The 21,230-nt window shown below is 39.5% G+C and overlaps 1 protein-coding gene across 8 annotated transcripts in view; it reads right to left on the bottom strand.

Annotated features, from left to right (window-relative positions):
* The window catches only part of CCDC77 (coiled-coil domain containing 77), a 31,417-nt gene that overhangs the window by 2,319 nt on the left and 7,868 nt on the right, over nt 1-21,230 (bottom strand). For all 8 annotated transcript variants that reach the window (XM_058744093.1, XM_058744098.1, XM_058744097.1 and 5 more), the window contains 7 exons: nt 19,994-20,237; nt 16,785-16,927; nt 14,902-14,998; nt 13,499-13,574; nt 6,153-6,244; nt 4,828-4,976; nt 1,981-2,200 (listed from right to left, as the gene is read on the bottom strand). In XM_058744093.1, the coding sequence (XP_058600076.1) occupies nt 1,981-2,200; nt 4,828-4,976; nt 6,153-6,244; nt 13,499-13,574; nt 14,902-14,998; nt 16,785-16,927; nt 19,994-20,237 (1,021 nt within the window). The remainder of the gene's footprint in view (nt 1-1,980; nt 2,201-4,827; nt 4,977-6,152; nt 6,245-13,498; nt 13,575-14,901; nt 14,999-16,784; nt 16,928-19,993; nt 20,238-21,230) is intronic.

Below are 21,230 nucleotides of genomic sequence, written 5' to 3'. Positions count from 1 at the left end.
ATTTCTGAAGTTTTTCTTTATTTTACTTTCAATTTTTTTTTAAGTTTATTTATTTTTGAGAAAGAGTGAAAGCACAAACAGGAGAGGGGCAGAGAGAGAGAATCCCAAGCAGGCTCTGCACTAATAATGCAGAGCCTGATGCGGGCTTGATCTCACGAACCGTGAGATCATGACCTGAGCTGAAACCAAGAGTCTCATCAGACAGAGCCACCCAGGCGCCCCTGAAGTTTCCTTTAAATAGAAACAACAACAAATATTATATATGTTCCATCAAGCAGCCAGAAGATCTACAAAAACCTAAATCAGATGTTTCTTCCTTACACACAATCCTTCAAAGAGATACAATGTTTACAGCTAAATTATTCTCACCAGGAATGTAAAGGCCCTAGAAGGCATCCTCCACAATTGGCTGCTGCCCCCACCCCCCAACCCATCAACCTCTTTGCTTTCCACTTCCTTCTTGCTTATTCCTCTATGACCACAATGATATTCTCCCTCTTCCCTGAACATACTTTTCTTTTTAAATTGAAATTCTTGTAAAGTAGGGTCCACGCCCAATGTGGGGCTCGAGCTCATGAACTTGCTCTACCGACTGAGCCAGCCAGCTGCCCCTCCCTGAACATACTTTAAATTTGCTTTTCCCTCTGCTTGAAATGCTCATCCCCTAGGTCTGTACAGCAGGCTCTGTACCATTTTAGGTCTCGGCAAAAACATCAGACATTAACAGAGGGTCCCCGTGCTTCCCTACGAAAGTAGACTTTTAGCAACTACATACAATCTTCATATAATCTTTTTAATTCCTTAATACCACTTACTTTTTAATAATCTATCATTTTTAAAAAATGTTTATTTAATTTTGAGAGAGAGAGAGACAGCGAGCAAGAGCTCGGGAGAGGGAGGGGCACAGAGAGAGGGAGATACAGAATCCAAAACAGGCTCCAGGCTCCAGGCTCCAAGCTGTCAGCACAGAGCATGACATGGGGCTCAAATTCATGAACTACAAGATCATGACCTGAGCCGAAGTTGGACGCTTAATTGACTGAGCCACCCAGACGCCCCAATCATTTTCTTTGTTAATGTTCCCTTCTTACCCATTAAAGTTTTTTTTATCTATTTAAGTAGTCTCTACATCCGTGTGGGGCTCGAATTCATGACCCCAAGATCAAGAGCCACATGCTCTTCCAACTGAGCCAGCCAGATGTCCCCATTCTCACCCATGAAAATGTAAATGCCATGAAGGCAGGCCTGGTCTAACTTATCTACTGTTGTAGCTCCAGAGCCTAGCCCGTAGTAGGAGTGTTATAAGTATTTGTTCAATGAATAAACGAATCAATCAGTAGTTTAATTTTCTAAATATGCAAACACTGTAATGATAACACTACTCTTTGAAAACTATTTCTTAGAGTGCTTGGGTGGCTCAGTCAGTTGAGCGTCCGACTCTTGGTTTCAGCTCAGGTCATCATCTCACAGTTCGTGGGCCCGAGCATCACATCGGGCTCTGTGCTGACAGTGTGGAGCCTGCTTGGGATTCCGTCTCCCTCTCTCTCTGCCCCTCCCCCACTCATGTTCTTTCTCTCTCTCTCTCTCTCTCTCAAATACATAAACTTAAAAATATATATATTTCTTTTTACTATTATTTTTTAATGTTTACTTATTCTTGAGAGAGAGAGAGTTCACGCACGAACCAGGGAGGGGCAGAGAGAAACGGAGATAGAGGATCCCAAGCGGGTCCACGCCGACAGCAGAGACTCCAATGTGGGGTTCAAACTTGAGAACCATGAGATCATGACCTGAACTTGGATGCTTAACTGACTGAACCACTCAGGTGTCCCAAAAAACCTATTTCTTAAGGCTGCTGCTATAACAGCTTTGGGAACTGAATGAATCTTGTATGACAATTCTCAGGTTCTTTGAAATTCTCTGAATTCTTTCAACTTTTCCAGAAAAATTAACAATTTCTATAAGACATAAGAAAACTACCTTAACATATTCATTTTGGTGATGATGATTCTCATGAATGACTGGCCAAACATTTCTAATTTTATCTTCTTTCTTCTTACATTGCATGCTGTATTGCTTAATCTTTGACATCAAATGATCCTTTTCAAGCACCCATGACTTCTCTTTATTTTGGTTTTCAAATCTGAGTTGCAAAAAGTCTTTGGTGCTCTCATAGAGAAGTTCTTGGGTGTGATGGAGACTGAAAGAAAATACAAATGTGGACACGAAGAAGCTTACATGGCACCTATGACACATAGTTATTCAGACAAAGGGAAGATATAGGTTCTTTAAAAATTGTGAAATCCGTGAATTCTGTAAAATATCATTAACACTTTTAAAAACACACTTAACCTGGTCACTGGCAATCTTACATGTTTTACAAGACAAAGTGTACTGTACTTACCCTTGCTCACTGGCTAACAGACTGGGCTTTATAGATATTTTCCTAAATTTCAGGTTATATAATTAAAAGACCTATAGAAATATTTGCACATAGCCTGCACAAATGTGGACTATTCCCTGAGGGTGAACACAAGTTCTAAAATGTCAAAGAGTTTTGCTTTTGTTTATGCTGTGCTCCACACGTAAACTGCCTGGTATCAAATCTTATCCTTTTCTCAAGATCAACTTCCTCCATGGAGGCATCGTGGCAACTTTAAGCCCATTTAGTTTCTCTATTCTCCAAAATTCCATGTCAGTTTAAATCTCTATGCCTGTGCTACAATCCGACACTTGCTTATATACGATGCTGTTTTAACTATCAAAAGGCATATTTTCCGTTTTTTTTCTAAGTTTATTTATTTTTAGATCTTTATTTATTTTTAAGGGAGAGAGCATGAGTGGAGGAGGGGCAGAGAGAGATGGGGGGGCCAGAGGATCTGTACTGATAGTAGCAAGCCCAATGTGGGGCTAGAACTCAAGAACTGTGAGATCATGACCTGAGCTGAAGTCGGACACTCGACTGAGCCACCCAGGCGTCCTTAAAGTTTATTTTGAGAGAGACAGAGACAGACAGAGAGAGAATCTCAAGCAGGTTCCATGCTATCAGTGCAGAGCCTGACATGGAGCTTGAACTCACTAACCAGGAGATTGTGACCTGAGCCGAAATCAAGAGTTAGACACTTAACCAACTGAGCCACCCAGATGCCCTATTTTTCTTCTTCTTTTCAAAAGATTTTATTTTTAAGTAATCTCTATACCCAATGTGGGGCCCAAACTCACAACCCCAAGATCAAGCACCACATGCTCCACCAACTAAGCCAGCCAGGTGTCCCACCGTGCGTATTTTCTAACCTGAGTGGAAGCTGATACCTTATTTATCATTTACTTTTGCACTGCTACCACCAGATTTTCAAGGACAGTACCAGCTACTAAACAGACACAAAGTACTGAATAGATTCTCACCGACTACTGAGATTTTGGAATAGACGAATGATGTTCTATCTTCAAAAAAAAAAAAAATCTATCTAGAAGTTAGCAGTTCATCAGTTTAACATCAACACCTAGAAAAATACTGTATCAAATGATCAAACTGCTTGCAAAGAATATGAAATACCATGAGGCAATCACTGTAATTTTCCACTGACCAAATAATGTCAGACACACTCAGTTCTTTTCATGAGTAATAGGATATGCAGAGAAAGGGAAATAATAGCATAATGCAGGCACAAAGCAGGATAACTGTCACCAGATGAATGTATATATGTTCAGGTATACATGTATGTGTATAAAGAAAGAGATCGATTCAGTTACCACAAGGATCTCTCTTGCTTTCAACGAGTTATTTTATTCTATCTTACATTATGTTCTCAATTACAAACTGGGCGAGTAGGATCTTGTTAATGTATAAGTGGTTTGAAAGAGACCCAAAGGACAGTCACTAATGGCCTTGGATTTCATGCCATTCAATATTCTTAGGATGATCTATCTAATGTAAGGGATTGATCATGTGCTCAGATTATGTAGATGATGTTAAACCAGGATGGTTATTAATATTCTAGAAGACAATTGTAAAATTACAAATTACCATGAAAATTTAAAAACACCGTTCCCTAGGGGCACCTGGGTGGCTCAGTCGGTTGGGCGACCGACTTCGGCTCAGGTCATGATCTCGTGGTCCGTGAGTTCGAGCCCTGCATCGGGCTCTGTGCTGACAGCTTAGAGCCTGGAGCCTGTTTCAGATTCTGTGTCTCCCTCTCTCTCTGACCATCCCCCATTCATGCTCTGTCTCTCTCTGTCTCTAAAATGAATAAACGTTAAAAAAAATTTTTTTTAAATAAATAAATAATGAACACACTGTTCCCTTAAAAACAGTTAAAATCCAATGAAAACTGAAAATGCTATGCGTAAGGCCAAAATACCAAAAATAAAAACGAAGGTGGAGGAGTGCTGGCCAAATGCAAACATACTGCTGTGTTCAAGGAAACAGAGCCGGCAAGAGCCAGAAGGCAGTTCCTACTCTGCAGTGGCCAGAAATCTTAATTTAAGTATCACATCCAATTTTAATCCCCATACTTTCAAGTGGGGGAAGAGGCACTAGAGAAGTTTAAGATGACAATAAAAAAATAAATAAATAAAGCGATGAAAAACGTAACATGAAAAAAATTTTAAATGTAGAATGTTTAACACAGAAAAGAAGCAGCAAGGTGCAGTTTGATAAGGATCACCAAGTACTCAATGTTTATTGCGTGCCTATTGTGCATACAGGGCAGGACAAGAGTTGGACACTTAACCAACTGAGCCACCCAGATGCCCCAGGACCGTCCACTTTTAAGCCACTCAGAAAAATGCAAAAATCTGTCAGGTACAGCTTTCTTGAACACTCACCTTTTGGTAAGCTCTTTGATTTTGTCCTGATTTCTCTGTTGATGCACTTGTATTTCCTCAATGCGAATCCGTCTGTCCTCTATGAGCCCTTCAACTTGCTCTCGAGAAAGCCTGGTCTGTTCCTCCAGCTGAGCCTGCAGCGCTTCCACCTAGGTAGGCCAAATGGGGTGTGGCATATCCACTCCTGCTTTGCTTCCACTTATTTATTACCTCTAAAAGCCAGCCTTGCTCCAGAAAAGTGTAAAAAGCCAAACAAAAAACCCACAAACAAAAGCACAGCAGCAAAACAAAGAAAAATCTTAAGTGTTCTCCTTTTTATTTAATGTCTTATAAATGGGGTTAGGCTACAAAAGAGCAAGCTCTGTCCACACTAAACAAAAAGCATCACACGCAAAAAGCTAGAAAATACAGTTTCCTCTACCCTAAGATTCTCATCTTTTCACTATCTCCTATTTTGGAATTTTAGGACTGTCTTCCTCTTAAGAACCCCTCGTTGCACAGAAATAGAATGACTCTTCTTCATTTTTCACTTTAAAAGGTGGGGCAAAATCAGTATAATGTAATTTCCTTCTCTGATTCTGGCTGTCATGACTCCAAATGGAGATACTAGCCAAAGGCAGAAACTGTCATTTAAAGCAACAGACTGCTCTGTTGTTACTCCTCCCCAGTAAGGACAGGAACTTGAGTGCAACTAGATGAAAAATCCTGGTTGCAAATGATACACAATTACCAGATGGTAATAGGATGATTCATGACTTTCCTAGGCCAATGTACCTTTAAAAAAAAAATTATTTATTTTTTGTGAGAGAGTGCAAGCAGGGCGAGGGAGAGAGGGAGAGAGGGACAGAAGATCTGAAGGTCACACCACAGAGCTTGATGCAGGGCTCGAACTCATGAGCCATGAGATCATGACCTGAGCCGATGTCAGACGCTCAACCAACTGAGCCACCCAGGCACCCGTAGAATACATGCACTTAAATAAACCAATTTACCCCCCTAGAGGTCAATCTATCAGCACAGATTCCCTAGGCCAATCACAAAGGGAATTCTTACTGTATGATAGTTTTGTTGGGTAAGGCTTTGTATATAAGCTGAAGGAATAGAAGGTTCACAATAGCGCTTCTAGAATGGCTCAAAAGAGAATAATGGTTTTAAAATATAAAATAATTTCCTTGGAAATTAGGAACAACCTATATTTTCTTTATCACTTGATGAATAGATGTAACATGTATGTAAGAAGGTATTTATATGATAACAAAGGTATGCTACACAAAGCTAAAGTTGTGGACAGAAACTGTTCTGGTCTGCCAAAATAAATTCTTTACCTGCAGGGTAAGTGTTTGTATGTCTCCCTGGTATTGCTCAGAACTTTCTTCTTTCTCTCTCATTGCTGGTTTTCTTTTGCTTACTTTAGAATCTAAAACAGAAAACAAAAATTAATCAAGACCCTTACCTAATTTTTCTTAGCTATTTGAGCATCAACATTAGCTCTGCAGAGGAGTCTGGTTGGGTTTACCTGTAAGAGAAGAAAAGGAAGAAGAATGAAAACATCCAATGGCTATAGTAATAGTTTTTCAAATGGGAATCTCTCTAAAGGAACTATGCCAGGATGTCTTCTGGATAATAATATTCACCTTTCTAAAGAATAAACACTAAATTTTCCTTTAGAGTTGTATCTATTCTCATAAAATCTTATTTAATCAAAAAAGGTAAGGAATAAGGAAAACTAAGTCTAAACATTTGGTTGTGATTTATCACCCAATTTTCTAAAGATGGGGATTTTAAAAATAAGCAATGCTAGGACCCTGCCTGCACCCGCCAGCCAGAGGCCATTTATCGGTGGGGTGGAGCAGCACTTCCCAGGAAGGGGGGTGCACAGAGCAGGACCCTTTAAGGCATCAGGGTTTAAATCCCAGCCTAGCACCAGGGAGGCGTCAGAGTCAGTAGAGCAGGACAATCCACCTTGTTCAGACCCATGTGGCACTGAGAGGAGGCCCTTTGGTGGGGTGCCCAGAGCAGGACCCTTTAAGACATCTGGGTTTGAACCCCAGATGAGACCAGGCATGGGAGACTGTGGAGCAAGAGAGAGGGGGGAAAAAATAGCCCCACTCCCACTGTGCAGTACTGTGAGGATGGCCTGAACAGAGTGGTTTGGGACACCGGGGGTCTGGGGAGGAGAGACTGGGATGTCACCATTTTTCTTCCCATCACCAACAGGGTGGGGCCTCAGGGAACCAACAGAGGGCCCACAGTGGAGGCGGAACCCACCTACACCAAACCACGCCCCTCCGCACCTGGTAACTGGGTGTCTACCTGAGCAAGATTGACACTAACCAGACCAGACAGCCTCTCCTCCAGACCAGTGCTGCCACCAGTTCCAAGGCACCATCAGATATCAGTCCAGCATTTTTGCATTTTCTGATTTAATTCTTGGATCATTCTTATTATATGCATATGTGTGTGTGTGTGTGTGTGTGTGTATTTACACCCATACACATGTATACACACACACATATATATATGTGTGTGTGTATATATATATGTGTGTGTGTGTGTATGTATATATATATATATATATGTGTGTATATATATATGTGTATATGTTTTCTTCCTTTTCTCCCTCTTATTTCTTCCCTTCTCTAGTCCGGTTATTCTGTATTCTGGTTGTTAGTTTATTTAAGCAGACATATTTAATCTATTCTCTTTATACCTGTTCTATATCTCCTTCTTTATTTTCTTCTCTCTCTGGATTAAGCCATATAGTTTCTCTGCCCAGTTAATTTTCTTTTTTTCCTTTCTTTTTCCCCACCCCTGTCATTTCTCTCTTTGTACAGGACAGGGCCTTTTCCACCACCACTGCCCCCCGACCCCCTTTTCTAAAAAATTTTTTTTTCCAGGACTACTTCAATGAACAAATCAAAGCACACCTGGTGGAGGGTCCAAAACATCACTATGAGTAGGGAGATAAAGCAACCAGAGTCACAACAACAGAGAGCACCTAACACACTGCAAAAAACACCTCCTGAAGGGCCAGGCCCTGGACAGTATATGACCCCTCTTTGATATAGTAGTGCTCCCAGGTGCAGGACACATAACAAGCTTTTAAAACACGTAAGGCACAGAAAACTAGCCAAAATGACAAAATGGAAGAATTTTCCTCAGAAGAAATTCTGACAGCTGAAGAGTTGATAAAAACAGATATAAACACTATATCTGATCAAGGATTTAGAATAATAGTCATAAGATCAATCGCTGGGCTTGAAAAAAAGCAAAAAGACAGCAGAGAATCGATTGCTGCAAAGACCAAGGAAATAAAAAGTAGTCAGGATGAATTAAGAAATGCTGTAAATGAGGTACAAAATAAACTAGATGCAGTGACAGCGAGGATTGAAGAGGCAGAGCAGAGTGTAAGTGAAATAGAAGATAAAATGATGGAAAAAGACCTAGCCAAGAAAAAAGATTAAAAAATTCTAGACCACGAGGAGGGAATTAGAGAACTGTGATTCAATGAAACAGAATAATATCTGTATCACAGGAGTTCCAGAACAAGAAGAAAGGGATGGAAGGTTTACTTAAACAAATTATAGCTGAGAACTTCTGCAATCTGGGTAAGGAAACAGACATTGAAATACAGGAGGCACAGAGAACTCTCTTCAGATGTAATGTGAATCAATCTTCTACACGACATATCATGGTGAAATTGGAAAAATACAAAGATAAAGAGAATTCTGAAAGCAGCTAGGGACAAACAGGCCTTAACCTACAAGGGTAGACACATAAGGGTAGTAGCAGACCTATCTACTGAAACTTGGCAGGCCAGAAGGGAGTGGCAGGAAATATTCAATGTGCTGAATAGGAACAACATGCAGCCAAGAATCCTTTATTCAGCAAGCCTGTCATTCAGAATAGGAGAGATAAAGGTTTTCCCAGACAAACAAAAATTGAAGGAATTGATCACTACTAAACCAGCCCTGCAAGAGATTCTAAGGGGAACTCTGTGAGGGGAATGTTGCAAAGACTACAAAGGACCAGAGACATCACAAGCATGAAACCTACAAATAACACAATGACACTAAATCCATATCTTTCAATAATAACACTGAATATAAATGGGACTAAATGCTCCAATCAAAAGATACAGGGTATCAGAATGGATAAAAAAACAAGATCCATCTATTTGCTGTCTACAAGAGACCCATTTTAGACCTGAGGACACCTTCAGATTGAAAGTGAGGGGATGGAGAACCATCTATCATGCTATTGGAAGTCAAAAGAAAGCTGGAGTAGCCATACTTCTATCAGACAAACTAGATTTTAAACTAAAGGCTGTAACAAGAGATGAAGAAGGGCATTATATCATAATTACGGGGTCTATCCATCAAGAAGAGCTAACAATTATAAAGTTTTATGAATCCAGTTTGGTAGCACCCAAATATATAAAACAATGAATCACAAACATAAGTAATCTTACTGATAAGAACATGGTAATTGCAGGGGACTTTAATACTCCACTTACAACAACGGACACATCATCTAGGCAGAAAATCAATACAGAAACAATGGCCCTGAATGATACACTGGACCAGATGGACCTGACACATATATTCAGAATTTTTTATCCAAAAGCAGCAGAATACACATTCTTCTCGAGTGCACATGGAACATTCTCCAAGATAGATCACATACTGGTCACAAAACAGCCCTCAAAAAAATATAAAAGAACTGAGATCATACCATACACATTTTCAGATCACAATGCTATGAAACTTCAAATCAACCATAGGAAAAAGTCTGGAAAACCTCCAAATGCATGGACGTTAAAGGACATCTTACTAAAGAATGAATGGATCAATCAGGCAATTAAAGAAGAAATTAAAAAATATACGGAAACAAATGAAAATGAAAACATGACAGTCCAAATCCTTTGGGATGCATCAAAGGCAGTCCTAAGAGGAAAATACACTGCAATCCAGGCCTATCTCAAGAAACAAGAAAAATCCCAAATACAAAATCTAACAGCACACCTAAAGGATATAGAAGCAGAACAGAAAAGAAACCCCAAGACAGAAGAAGAGAAATAATAAAGATTAGAACAGAAATAAATACAAAATCCAAAAAAAAGTAGATCTATGAAACTAAGAGCTGTTTTTTTTTGAAAAAATAAACAAAATTGATAAAACCCTAGCCAGAATCCTCAAAAAGAGAGGACCCAAACAGATAAAACCATGAATGAAAATGGACCTATCACAACCAACCCCTCAGAACTAGAAATAATTATCAGAGAATACTATGAAAAATTATATGCCAACAAACTGGACAACTTGGAAGAAATGCACAAATTCCTAGATACCCACACACTACTAAAACTCAAATGGGAAGAAATAGAAAATTTGAACAGACCCATAACTAGTGAAGAAATTGAATCAGTTATCAAAAATCTCCAACAAATAAGAGTCCTGGACCAGACTTCCCAGGGGAATTCTACCAGGCATTTAAAGCAGAGTTAATACCTATCCTTCTCAAGCTGTTCCAAAAATTAGAAATGGAAAGAAAGCTTCTGGACTCATTCTATGAAGCCAGTATTACCTTGATTCCCAAACCACACAGAGACCCCACAAAGAAAGAAGAATTACAGGCCAATATCCCTGATGAACATGGATGCAAAAATTTTCAACAAGATACTAGCAAATCGAATTCCATAGCATATAAAAAGAATTCTTCACCAGGATCAAGTGGGATTTATTCCTGGGCTGCAGGGCTGGTTCAATATTCGTAAATCAATCAATGTGATACATCACATTAATAAAAGAAAGGATAAGAACCATATGATCCTGTCAATAGATGCAAAACAAAATACAGCATCGTTCCTTAATAAAAACCCTCAAGTAAGTTGGGATAGAAGGAACATACTGAAATATTATAAAAGCCATATATGAAAAGCCCACAGCTAATATTATCCTCAATGGGGAAAAACAGAGCTTTCCCCTGAGATCAGGAACACAACAGGGATGTCCACTCTCACCACTGTTGTTTAACACAGTGTTAGAAGTCCTAGCATCAGTAATCAGACAACAAAATGAAATAAAAGGCATCAAAACTGGCAAAGAAGTCAAACTTTCACTTTTCACAGACATGATACTCTACATGAAAACCCAAAAGACTCCACCAAAAAGCTGCTAGAACTGATACATGAATTTAGCAAAGTCACAGGATACAAAAATCAATGTACAGAAATGAGTTGCATTTCTATACACCAATAATGAAGCCATAGAAAGAGAAATCAAGAAATCGACCCCACTTACAAATGCACCAAGAATCATAAAATACCTAGGAATAAACCTAACCAAAGATGTAAAAGATCCGTATGCTGAAAACTATAGAAAACTTATGAAGGAAACTGAAGAAGACACAAAGAAATGGAAAAACATTCCATGGATTGGAAGAATAAATGTTAAAATGTCAATACTACACAAAGCAATCTACACTTCAATGCAATCCCAATCAAAATTGCACCAGCATTCTTCTCAAAGCTAGAACAAACAATCCTAAAATTTGTATGGAACCACAAAAGACCCCAAATAGCGAAAGTAATGTTGAAAAAGAAAACCAAAGCGGGAAGCATCACAATCCCAGACTTTAGTCTTTACTACAAAGCTATAATCATCAAGACAGTGTGGTATTGACACAAAAACAGACACATAGACCAATGGAATAGAATAGAGAACCCAGAATTGGACCCACAAGTGTACAGCCAGCTGATCTTTGACAAAGCAGGAAGGGGCATCCAATGGAAAAAAGACAGTCTCTTTAGCAAATGGTGCTGGGAAAACTGGACAGCAACATGCAACTAGACCACTTATACCATACACAAAAATAAACTCAAAATGGATGAAAGATCTAAATGTGAGACAGAAAACCATAAAAACCCTGGAGGAGAAAACAGGCAACAACCTCTTTGACCTCAGTTGCAGCAATTTCTTGCTTGACACATCTCCAAAGGCAAGGGAATTAAAAGCAAAAATGAACTATTGGGACCTCATCAAGATAAAAAGCTTCTGCACTACAAAGGAAACAATCAACAAAACTAAAAGGCAACTGACAGAATGGGAAAAGATATTTGCAAATGACATAGCGGATAAAGGGTTAGTATCCAAAATCTATAAAGAGCTTACCAAACTCAACACCTGAAAAACAAATAATCCAGTGAAGAAATGGGCAGAAGACATGAACAGACACTTTTCCAAAGAAGACATCCAGATGGTTAACAGACACATGAAAAGATGCTCAACGTCACTCACCATCAGGGAAATTCAAATCAAAACCACACTGAGATACCACCTCACACCAGTCAGAGTGGCTAAAATTAACAACTCAGGAAACAACAGATGCTGGCGAGTATGTGGAGAAATGGGAACCCTCTTGCACTGTTGGTGGGAATGCAAACTGGCACACCTGCTCTAGAAGTGTGGAGGTTCCTCAAAAAATCAAAAATAGAACTACCCTAGGACCCAGCAATAGCACTGCTATGAATTTATCCAAAGGATATAGGAATGCTGATTCATAGGGGCACATATACCCCAATGTTTATAGCAGTGTTTTCAACAACAGCCAAATTATGGAAAGAGCCCAAATGTCCATCAACTGATGAATAAAGAAAAAATGATTTATATATACAATGGAATACTACTTGGCAATGAGAAAGAATGAAACCTTGCCATTTGCAGCAATGTAGATGGAACTGGAGGGTATTATGCTAAGTGAAATAAGTCAGTCAGAGAAAGACAGATACCATATGTTTTCATTCATATGTGGAACTTGAGAAACTTAACAGAAGACCATGGGGGAAGGGAAGTGGAAAAATAGTTACAACAGAGAGGGAGGGAGACAAACTGTAAGAGACTCTTAAATACAGAGAACAAACTGAGGGTTGATGGGTCAAGTGGGGTAGAGGGGAAAATGGGTGATGGGCACTGAGGAGAGCACTTGTTGGGATGAGCACTGAGTGTTGTATGTAAGTGATGAATCACAGGAATCTACCCCCAAAACCAAAAGTACCCTGCACACACTGTATGTTAGCCAATTTGACAATAAATTATGTTAAAAAAAACAAGCAACACTAAAATTACACTGAAGAAAATTCCTAGAATGATTTAAGAACCTCATGCTAAGAGAACAGATCTTAAGAGTTCTCATCACAGGAAAAACAAATGCATGACCATGTGTGGTGATGAATGCTATCCAGACTTACTGTGGTGATCATTTTGTAACATAGACAAATATTGAATCCTTATGTTGTACATTTAAAACAAGTGTAATATGTCAGTTACATCTTAATTTTCTAAAAAGAGGCAAAGATATAAAACTAAGATTTCCATTTAAAAAAAAAAAAAAGAAAGAGAAGAGACTGAGGCTTAGAATCGAATTAATATTCTGTGATCCCAGAAGTTGTCCAAGTCTGTTTTATGATTCATCATCATGTTAATTATGTATTTTTTATTTTACTTTATTAAAACATCAAGGAAGTAAAGGAAAGAAAGCTCAGTGAAATCTGAAACCACCAAAGACATCACTATGAATATTCATTATCACTACATAGTAGAAAAAATTTCTTATCATGTGCACTGTTTTTGAATCCTGCATCAATGAGAATTTATAATAATGTGGCTAGTACCTGCTCTGAAAGCTGAGGAAAATTCATTCTGTTCACATATACCTACAGGCTGGATAGTCTTTTGGAAAATGCTGACCTGAAAAGGCAAAAAAAAAAAAAAAGTATAGAATTAGCCTCCCTATAAGATGTCATATTTCACTTTTTAGCTTTATTTCTGTAGGTCAAACACTATTCATATATCAAATTTGTCAAAATTGCCATAATCATATAAGGATGTCATGTATGTGAGATACCAAAGTGGACAAAGTAACAAATTGGATAAAACTCAGTGCTGGTAATACAAACTAAAAAAATTAAATTTCAGAGTTATCTAGTAATATCTGCTGAAAGAAAGGGGGAGGGGATCCTTGACAAAGGCCTTTAGGAAAATAATGGTAACACAAAAGGATGTATATGTAGATACACATAAAGATGCTCATTGAGGCACTGTTTATACAAGTATAAAAATGGAAATACTATACATACACAAATATTTCTATATGCATGGAAAAAGAGTTTTATCTCTGGGACATAGAATTATGCGACACTGCCACTCTTATATGATCGATTTCTCAAATCTATCTGTTTTTAATAAAGACCATGCATTACTTTTATTATCAGCAGAAACTTCAGATTAAAAAAGAAACCTGAGGGGTGCCTGGGTGGCTCAGTTGGCTGAGTGTCGGACTTCAGCTCAGGTCATGATCTCACAGCTTGTGAGTTCAAGCCCCGTGTCGGGCTCTGTGCTGACAGCTTGGAGCCTGGAGCCTGGAGCCTGCTTGGGATTCTGTGTCTCCCTCTCTTTCTGCCCTTCCCCCACTCATGCTCTGTGTATCTCTTTCTCTCTCAAAAATAAAAAAAATTAAAAAAAAAAAAAAGAAACCTGAGTATTGCAACTTGCTCCCACACTAACTCTGCTCCTGCTTTCCTCTCTAATCTCCCCCCAAAACATCTACTCCTCTATGCTTTAGATTTCCAAACAATAGGGGCACCTGGGTGGCTCAGCTGGTTAGGCATCTGACTTCAGCTCAGGTCACGATCTCGGGGTTCATGAGTTTGAGCCCTACATTGGGCTCTGCGGAGCCTGAAGCCTGCTTCAAATTCTGTGTCTCCCCCTCTCTCTGCCCCTCCCCAGCTCGCACTCTGTCTCTACTCTCTTAAATATAAATAAACATTTAAAAAAAATTAGATTTCCAAGCAATAAAATGGGGTAAACAATACTACTTCCCAAGGTTTTTTCAGAGAAAAATAAATCAAATCATAAAACTGTCTGTAATTATAGCAAGTGCTCTGAAAACTTAGGGGCTATGACATTTAATTCTCCTTCTATCTTCTTTAATAAGTACCAAAATTGCTCTTATGGTGGACCCCATCCTGTATTTTATAAAAGCCATGCTTACCATGCTGTACCAAAGATTACTTACTTTGTTTGGAGGCTCCTTATAAAAATAGGTCACTTCTCCAGTGTCTGTGCCCACAAGGGTCAAGAGGTTCTGAATCTTTTTCTTGTCTTCTAGCTCCCTGCAATTCTCATAGAGTAAGCACATATTGTGTTCAGAGGAAGTAAATTTTCCTATTTAAAAGACCTCCTTTCTGATTTACTTTTAAGACAATGGCAACATCAAATTAAAATTGAGTTAAGATATATTTAGACCTTAGCTCTAATTTTTAAAACATCAGGTGTTTATACTAATTCAGAAAGAATGGATCAAAGACCTACATATAAGAGTTAAAACTATAAAACTCTTAGAAGAAAATAAAGTGATATTGGATTTGGCAATGATTTTTTAAACATGACATCAAAAGCAGAAGGAACAAAAAGAAAAATATACCATCGGACCTTACAAAAATAAAAAACTTTTGTGCATCAAAGGACTATCAACAGAATAAAATGGCAACACTCAGAATGGGAGAAAACACTTGGAAATCACTTACCTAATAAAGGATTCAATCTAGAATATACAAAGAACTCTTAAAACTAAACAACAGTAAAAATCAAAGAACCCAATTCAAAAATGGGCAAAGGACTTGAATAGACATTTCTCTGAAAAAGATACACAAATGACCAATAAACATGTCAGAAAATGTCAACATCACTAATCATTAGGGCAATGTAAACCAAAACAATGAGATACTACTTCACACCCATTAAGATAGCTAGTATTAAAAAAAATAAAGAAGAAATGTTGGTATGCACATTCAGTAAGAGACTGAAACCTATGTGCACTGTGGGTGGGAATATAAAGTGGTACAGTCACTATGGGAAACAGTATGGCAGTTCCTCAAAATTATTAAACATAGAATTAACATTTGATTCAGCAATCACACTTCTAGGTATATATACAAAACAACTGAAAGCAGAGACCTGAACAGGTATGTGTACATCAATGTTCACAGCAGTGTTATTCACAATAGCTAGAAGATGGAAATAATTCCAATGTCCATCAATGGACCAAGGGATAAACACAATGTGGTATATACATATAATGGAATATTATTTGGCCTTAAAAAGGGATGAAAGTTTGATATGTGCTAAACATTGGTGAACCTCGAAAACATTGTGCTAAATGAAATAAGCCAGATGCAAAGGGACAAATACTATCTGAATCTGCTTATATGAAGTCAAATACATAGACAGAAGGTAGAACAGTGGTTACTGGGGGCTAGGAGGAGGGGAGATGGGGAGATATTGTTTAGAGTTTCTATATGGGATGATGAAAAAGTATTCTAGACATGGATAGTGGTATGGCTGCACAATAATGTGAATATACCTAATGCCACTGCACTATGCACTTAAAAATGACTAAAATGGTAAATTTCATGTTAAATATATTTTACCACAATTTAAAAACAATTTAGTAGGGGATGCTTCCACATCGTGGACCACTGCTCAGATGCTACCTTCAGGACCAAGACACTTCTCACCCAAGAGCTTCTCCAGCAACTGTCCTAGGCTGAAGGCAGCAGCCTTTCCCAAGTCTATATCCCCTCCCTGATGGCAGCCTACATCCAATGAGTGGGGTACAAATGTTCAACCCCTTTGCCTCTGAATGGCTGTCCTGGCCTCAGAGCTCAGCTGAAGCTAACTGTTACCATCGAATCACAGTTCAAATTCTTCCTCTGTCCAAATCTGCTCATAGATGGTATTCCTGAGAGTCTACCTACTAACCATCCTATAGGCATTCATATCCATCTCAGAGTCTGCTTCCTGGGGAACACAACCTAAGAGAAGGACCATAGAGATATTTATCTTGTTTCATTTAATTTAGAAACAGAACTCCAATATTTCCCTTCTGCTAGTTGGCACCTGATTCTCAGTCGGTCGTTTTCAGAGTAGAGGCGTAAAGCGTGTTCCCGTTCCTGGAAGAGGCAGACCTGCATATCACTTAGGGCTTTCTGCAATTCAGCAATCTCTTCCTCCCTCTGCTGCAAATCCCATTCTAGTTTATGCTGAGGGGAAAAAAAAAGGTAGTTGAAAAGATATTTGACTTCATAGGAGTATCTCTTATTGGGTATGGTGGCTCAGTTCAGGTAGATATATCACAAAGTGAATGATTTCACCAACACAGAATTCAAATGACAACAGGTGTGTATAGACTAGGGTTTAAAAGCTACAGGGTGGGGCGCCTGGGTGGCGTAGTCGGTTAAGCGTCCGACTTCAGCCAGGTCACGATCTCGCGGTCCGTGAGTTCGAGCCCCGCGTCAGGCTCTGGGCTGATGGCTCGGAGCCTGGAGCCTGTTTCCGATTCTGTGTCTCCCTCTCTCTCTGCCCCTCCCCTGTTCATGCTCTGTCTCTCTCTGTCCCCAAAATAAATAAAAAACGTTGAAAAATAAAAATAAAAAAAAATAAAAGCTACAGGGTGAGTGTGACGTTTGCATATAACATCAAAGCTCTCGTATCTTTTACAGATTACAAAACCCTGTAATGCCAAATGATCTAGTTCTAGTCACACCTTTTTTTTTTTTTAATGCTTTCTATGTAATAAGGATTATAAAATTTTGGAAAGACAAAGATAAAAAGGTATGATTTTTGGCTACAGAGCTGAAGAATTTTGTGGGGAAAGAGACACGCCAACAATTAAAATGAAATAACTATTTCATGAAAGAGCATACAGAATAAAACGGTAGAGGGGAAAGCACGGCAGGGGTAAACCTCTAAGGTTTTGGGAAGTCAGGGAATACAACCAAAAAGTTGGAACTTGAAAGACGAAAACTGTTGGAGACAAGCGGAGGGGGGCGTACTCTCAGGAAAGAGACATAAATACACAGCCATCAAAGAGCCGTAAGTGTCTGGAAAACTCCAAGTACTTCAGTGCTACTGGAGTGGGTAGTGAGAGGCAGACTGGGGACTTATGGGGCCGGAGGCTGGATACTGGTAAGGAATAGCTCAGGGAAGGCATAACAAGAGTCTGAACTAGTGTTGTGGCAAGAGCAATTAAGCTGTAAGAATGGATCTAGTGACATTAAGGAAGCAGAAGCAACAGCACTTACCAAACGAAGGAAGTAGGGGCTGGGGAGTGCGGCAGGCAACGATACCATTTACTGGACAGAGAATAAAGACAAGTGAAGAGATAAGGGGAAGTGTTAGTGGCATATATGAATGTGTGGGTAGGGGAGCAAAGGGGAAAGGAGCTTAGACGTGGGCATGTTAGCATGGAGTTCAGGGAGAAAAGGGAGTCCCCATCAGTTACTTGGTGTCATCATTGCAGATGTAGCAGTAGAACGAACAAATACAATGAGACCGTATACAGTGGAATCTAGAACTTAGACAGTTAAGACTAAGGAAAGGGAGTTGTGAATGGAGACTGAGAAGAACTGGGCAGAGAGGTGAAGACAGAACCTAGGAAAGAAAAATTACAGAAATCAAGAAAGGATGAGTTTGCAGAAAAAAGGTCAATGGTGACAAATACTGCAAAGGCTACAAAGAGAAGAGATCATTTTGACAAGTAGGTTCTAGAGACTACAGGAGGTACAGTTTTCATGGAGCAATGAGGACAGAGACCAAACTGCAGTCAAGAAGTCGCTGAGAGAGTGATAAAGTCAAACTATTCTAGAAGTGTGGTTGAGAAAAGAGGGTCGACAGGGAAAAGCATAACTACAGAACAGCATTTTCTTCCTTTAAGTTGGGAAAGACTTGAGTATGTTTATATACTGAGGAGAAAAAGCCAATGTCATGCAAGAAGTTAAAAACAGAACATGGAGAGAAGAGAGTGGATGAAACACGGTTTCTTAGGAGGAAGGAGGATTGGGGGGAAAGTTCTGGATCAATTCACCTTGAACAGGCAGAGACATCTTGCCCCTGCAGCGGTAAAGAAGAAGAGAGATGGACAGAGGTGTAGGTATCTGTGTGTGGATGGGCAGGAAGGGAGTGCATGCGAGGTGGCTGGCATTTCCTTTGTGAACTAGGAAGCAAGATTGCCTGAGAGAAGTGGGCTAAGAAGGGGTGGCAGGCTGGAGGAGAGTGAGGGTATGGCACAGGTAAGCACAGGTGAGAAAATTGTTGTACAGTGACTGAGGATACGGATGGATATGTTTACCGTGACTTTATTGTGTAATGATTTGTGACCGTTCTAGGAGAACGGTTCTTAACTGGGGGGTAATTTTGCCTATGCCCCCAGGAGAAATTGGGCAGTGTCTACAGGCATTTTTGATGGTCACAATTGGGGACAGGGAGGATGGGGGCAGAGGTGTGCTACTGGTATCTAGTGAGTAGAGGCCAAGGATCCTGCTAAACATCGTACAATGCACAGGACAGTCTTCACAACAAAGAATTACCCAGCCCCAAATGTCAATAATGCCAAGACTGAGAAATCCTGCTCCAGGAGAGGAGGTAGTGGAGAACCAGATGAAGTTATAGCTAGGATTTGTGCTATGCAAGCAGAGCAGAAGAATAAGCAAGGGGTCATGTGCAGGCAGTACAGCCACTGAAGCGAAGCACAATGGGATCTGGGTTAGAAGGAAGGACATGATGTCAGAAAACTGACAGGCAACACTTAGAAAACCTGAAAAGTCGGGATGCCCAGGGGGCTCAGTTGGTTAAGCATCTGACTCTTTATTTCAGCTCAGGTCACGATCTCATGGTTCATGAGATTGAGCTCTGCAATGGGCTCTGTCCTGACAGTGGAAAGACTGCTTGGGATTCCCTCTCTCTCTCTCTCTCTCTCTCTCTCTGCTCCTCCCCCACTTGCTCTCACTCCCTCTCAAAATAAATAAACTTAAAAAAAAAAGGGGGGGGGTGTGAACAGGTGGCTCAGTCAGTTAAGCATCTGACTCTCGATTTCAGCTCAGGTTGTGATCTCACGAGTAAGATCAAGCCCCGAGTCAGCATGGAACCTGCGTGGGATTCTCTCTCCCTCTGCCCCTCCCTGGCTCACATGAGTGCATGTGCTCTCTCTCTCAAAATAAACAAATAAACTTTAAATAAAATATCTGATTATGATACAAGCTGGCACTTGTCTCAGTAATGAATGGACTCCATCAGGGTCCTGAAAGGGCACAATGCGCCATCTCTTTCACCTGTCCTTCACAAGCTTCTTTGTAGAGTTCCAGTTTCTTCAACAGGTCTTCATTTTCTGCCTCACACTCAGACATCTTCTTTTGGTAATATTCCAGAAGCTCCTGAGAAGGGCAGAGGACAGCCAGACGATCTTGTGTGGAAGGCAAGGGAGTTGACTCCACCGAATCTAAGAAAGACTTTCCCTTCCAGTTGGTGGGACCACTGAAGCCACAGGCAACATCATGTTTGGAGGCAGTTGTCAGCCTATGTGACATTACAAAGGGCATGTTCATTAAACTGTGGGGACGTTTATGAGACATTATAATTTCTTAAATAAAAAAGGGGTTTATGTTCTTAAAGTGCTAGAAGTAAGGTGCTCATAAACCTTCAAAGTTTGATGTTTCAGGTTAGTGACAAATCTTGTGAACTGGTTTCCAAGTATTAAAGGCTTAAAGATAGATTCAAAATACATGTTAGAGGGAGATAAAAAGATCATTTAAAAAAATGAAACATCACCCAAGTAAGACCAGGTAGTAACAGAAAATGTAGTGCTCTTAAGATGCATAGCAACGGAACACTATACACTGTAGTAAAATTGCTACTCCTCTTGTCCTAGAGAAACTCATGCACATATATACAAGCTGACATGTAAGAAAATGTTTATGACATTGTAACAATAAAAATGGTAAACCTTCCATCCATTCAACAGGATAATGGATAAATTGTGGTATATTCATATAAATGGAACATTATTCAAAGTTATTAGAAACTGTGAATTAGAGATACTCAAATATTACTGAATCACCCAAACAGTATTAAATGGAAAAATGTATGGAGATGCGTATATAGAAGGTACTGCCATTTGTTTAAGATTATAATTTGCAAAATGAAACTGTTCTTAGGAACAAGTATATAAGTGGCAAACTTATTAAGAAAGGGAATGATAAATATGATTCAGGATTAGAAAATAGGCTAGTTAGTGAGCACACAATCATATTAGCATCAGAGACATCTGAATTACACAGACCAAGACTAGACCAGATCAAAGGTTAATCAAAGGCAAGACAAGAAGTTTAGCAAGTAAGAGCCTTCAGCTAAAAGAATGAAAGTTGGAAAACAAATAGCCCAGAAGTGGAGAAACCCTGTGAAAATTAATCCAGTTTGGCTAAATCTCTACAATTTACAACATAATAAAATACACAGCAGTGTGGAGAAACTTTATACCGGAAGCCCAGAGTTGTAGCTAACGAAGGTCAT

The sequence above is a fragment of the Neofelis nebulosa genome, chromosome 8, assembly GCF_028018385.1.
Source record: "Neofelis nebulosa isolate mNeoNeb1 chromosome 8, mNeoNeb1.pri, whole genome shotgun sequence".
NCBI lineage: Eukaryota > Metazoa > Chordata > Mammalia > Carnivora > Felidae > Neofelis > Neofelis nebulosa.
The sequence above is the reverse complement of the archived record's forward strand: the minus strand, read 5'-3'. Positions and strand labels throughout refer to the sequence as shown.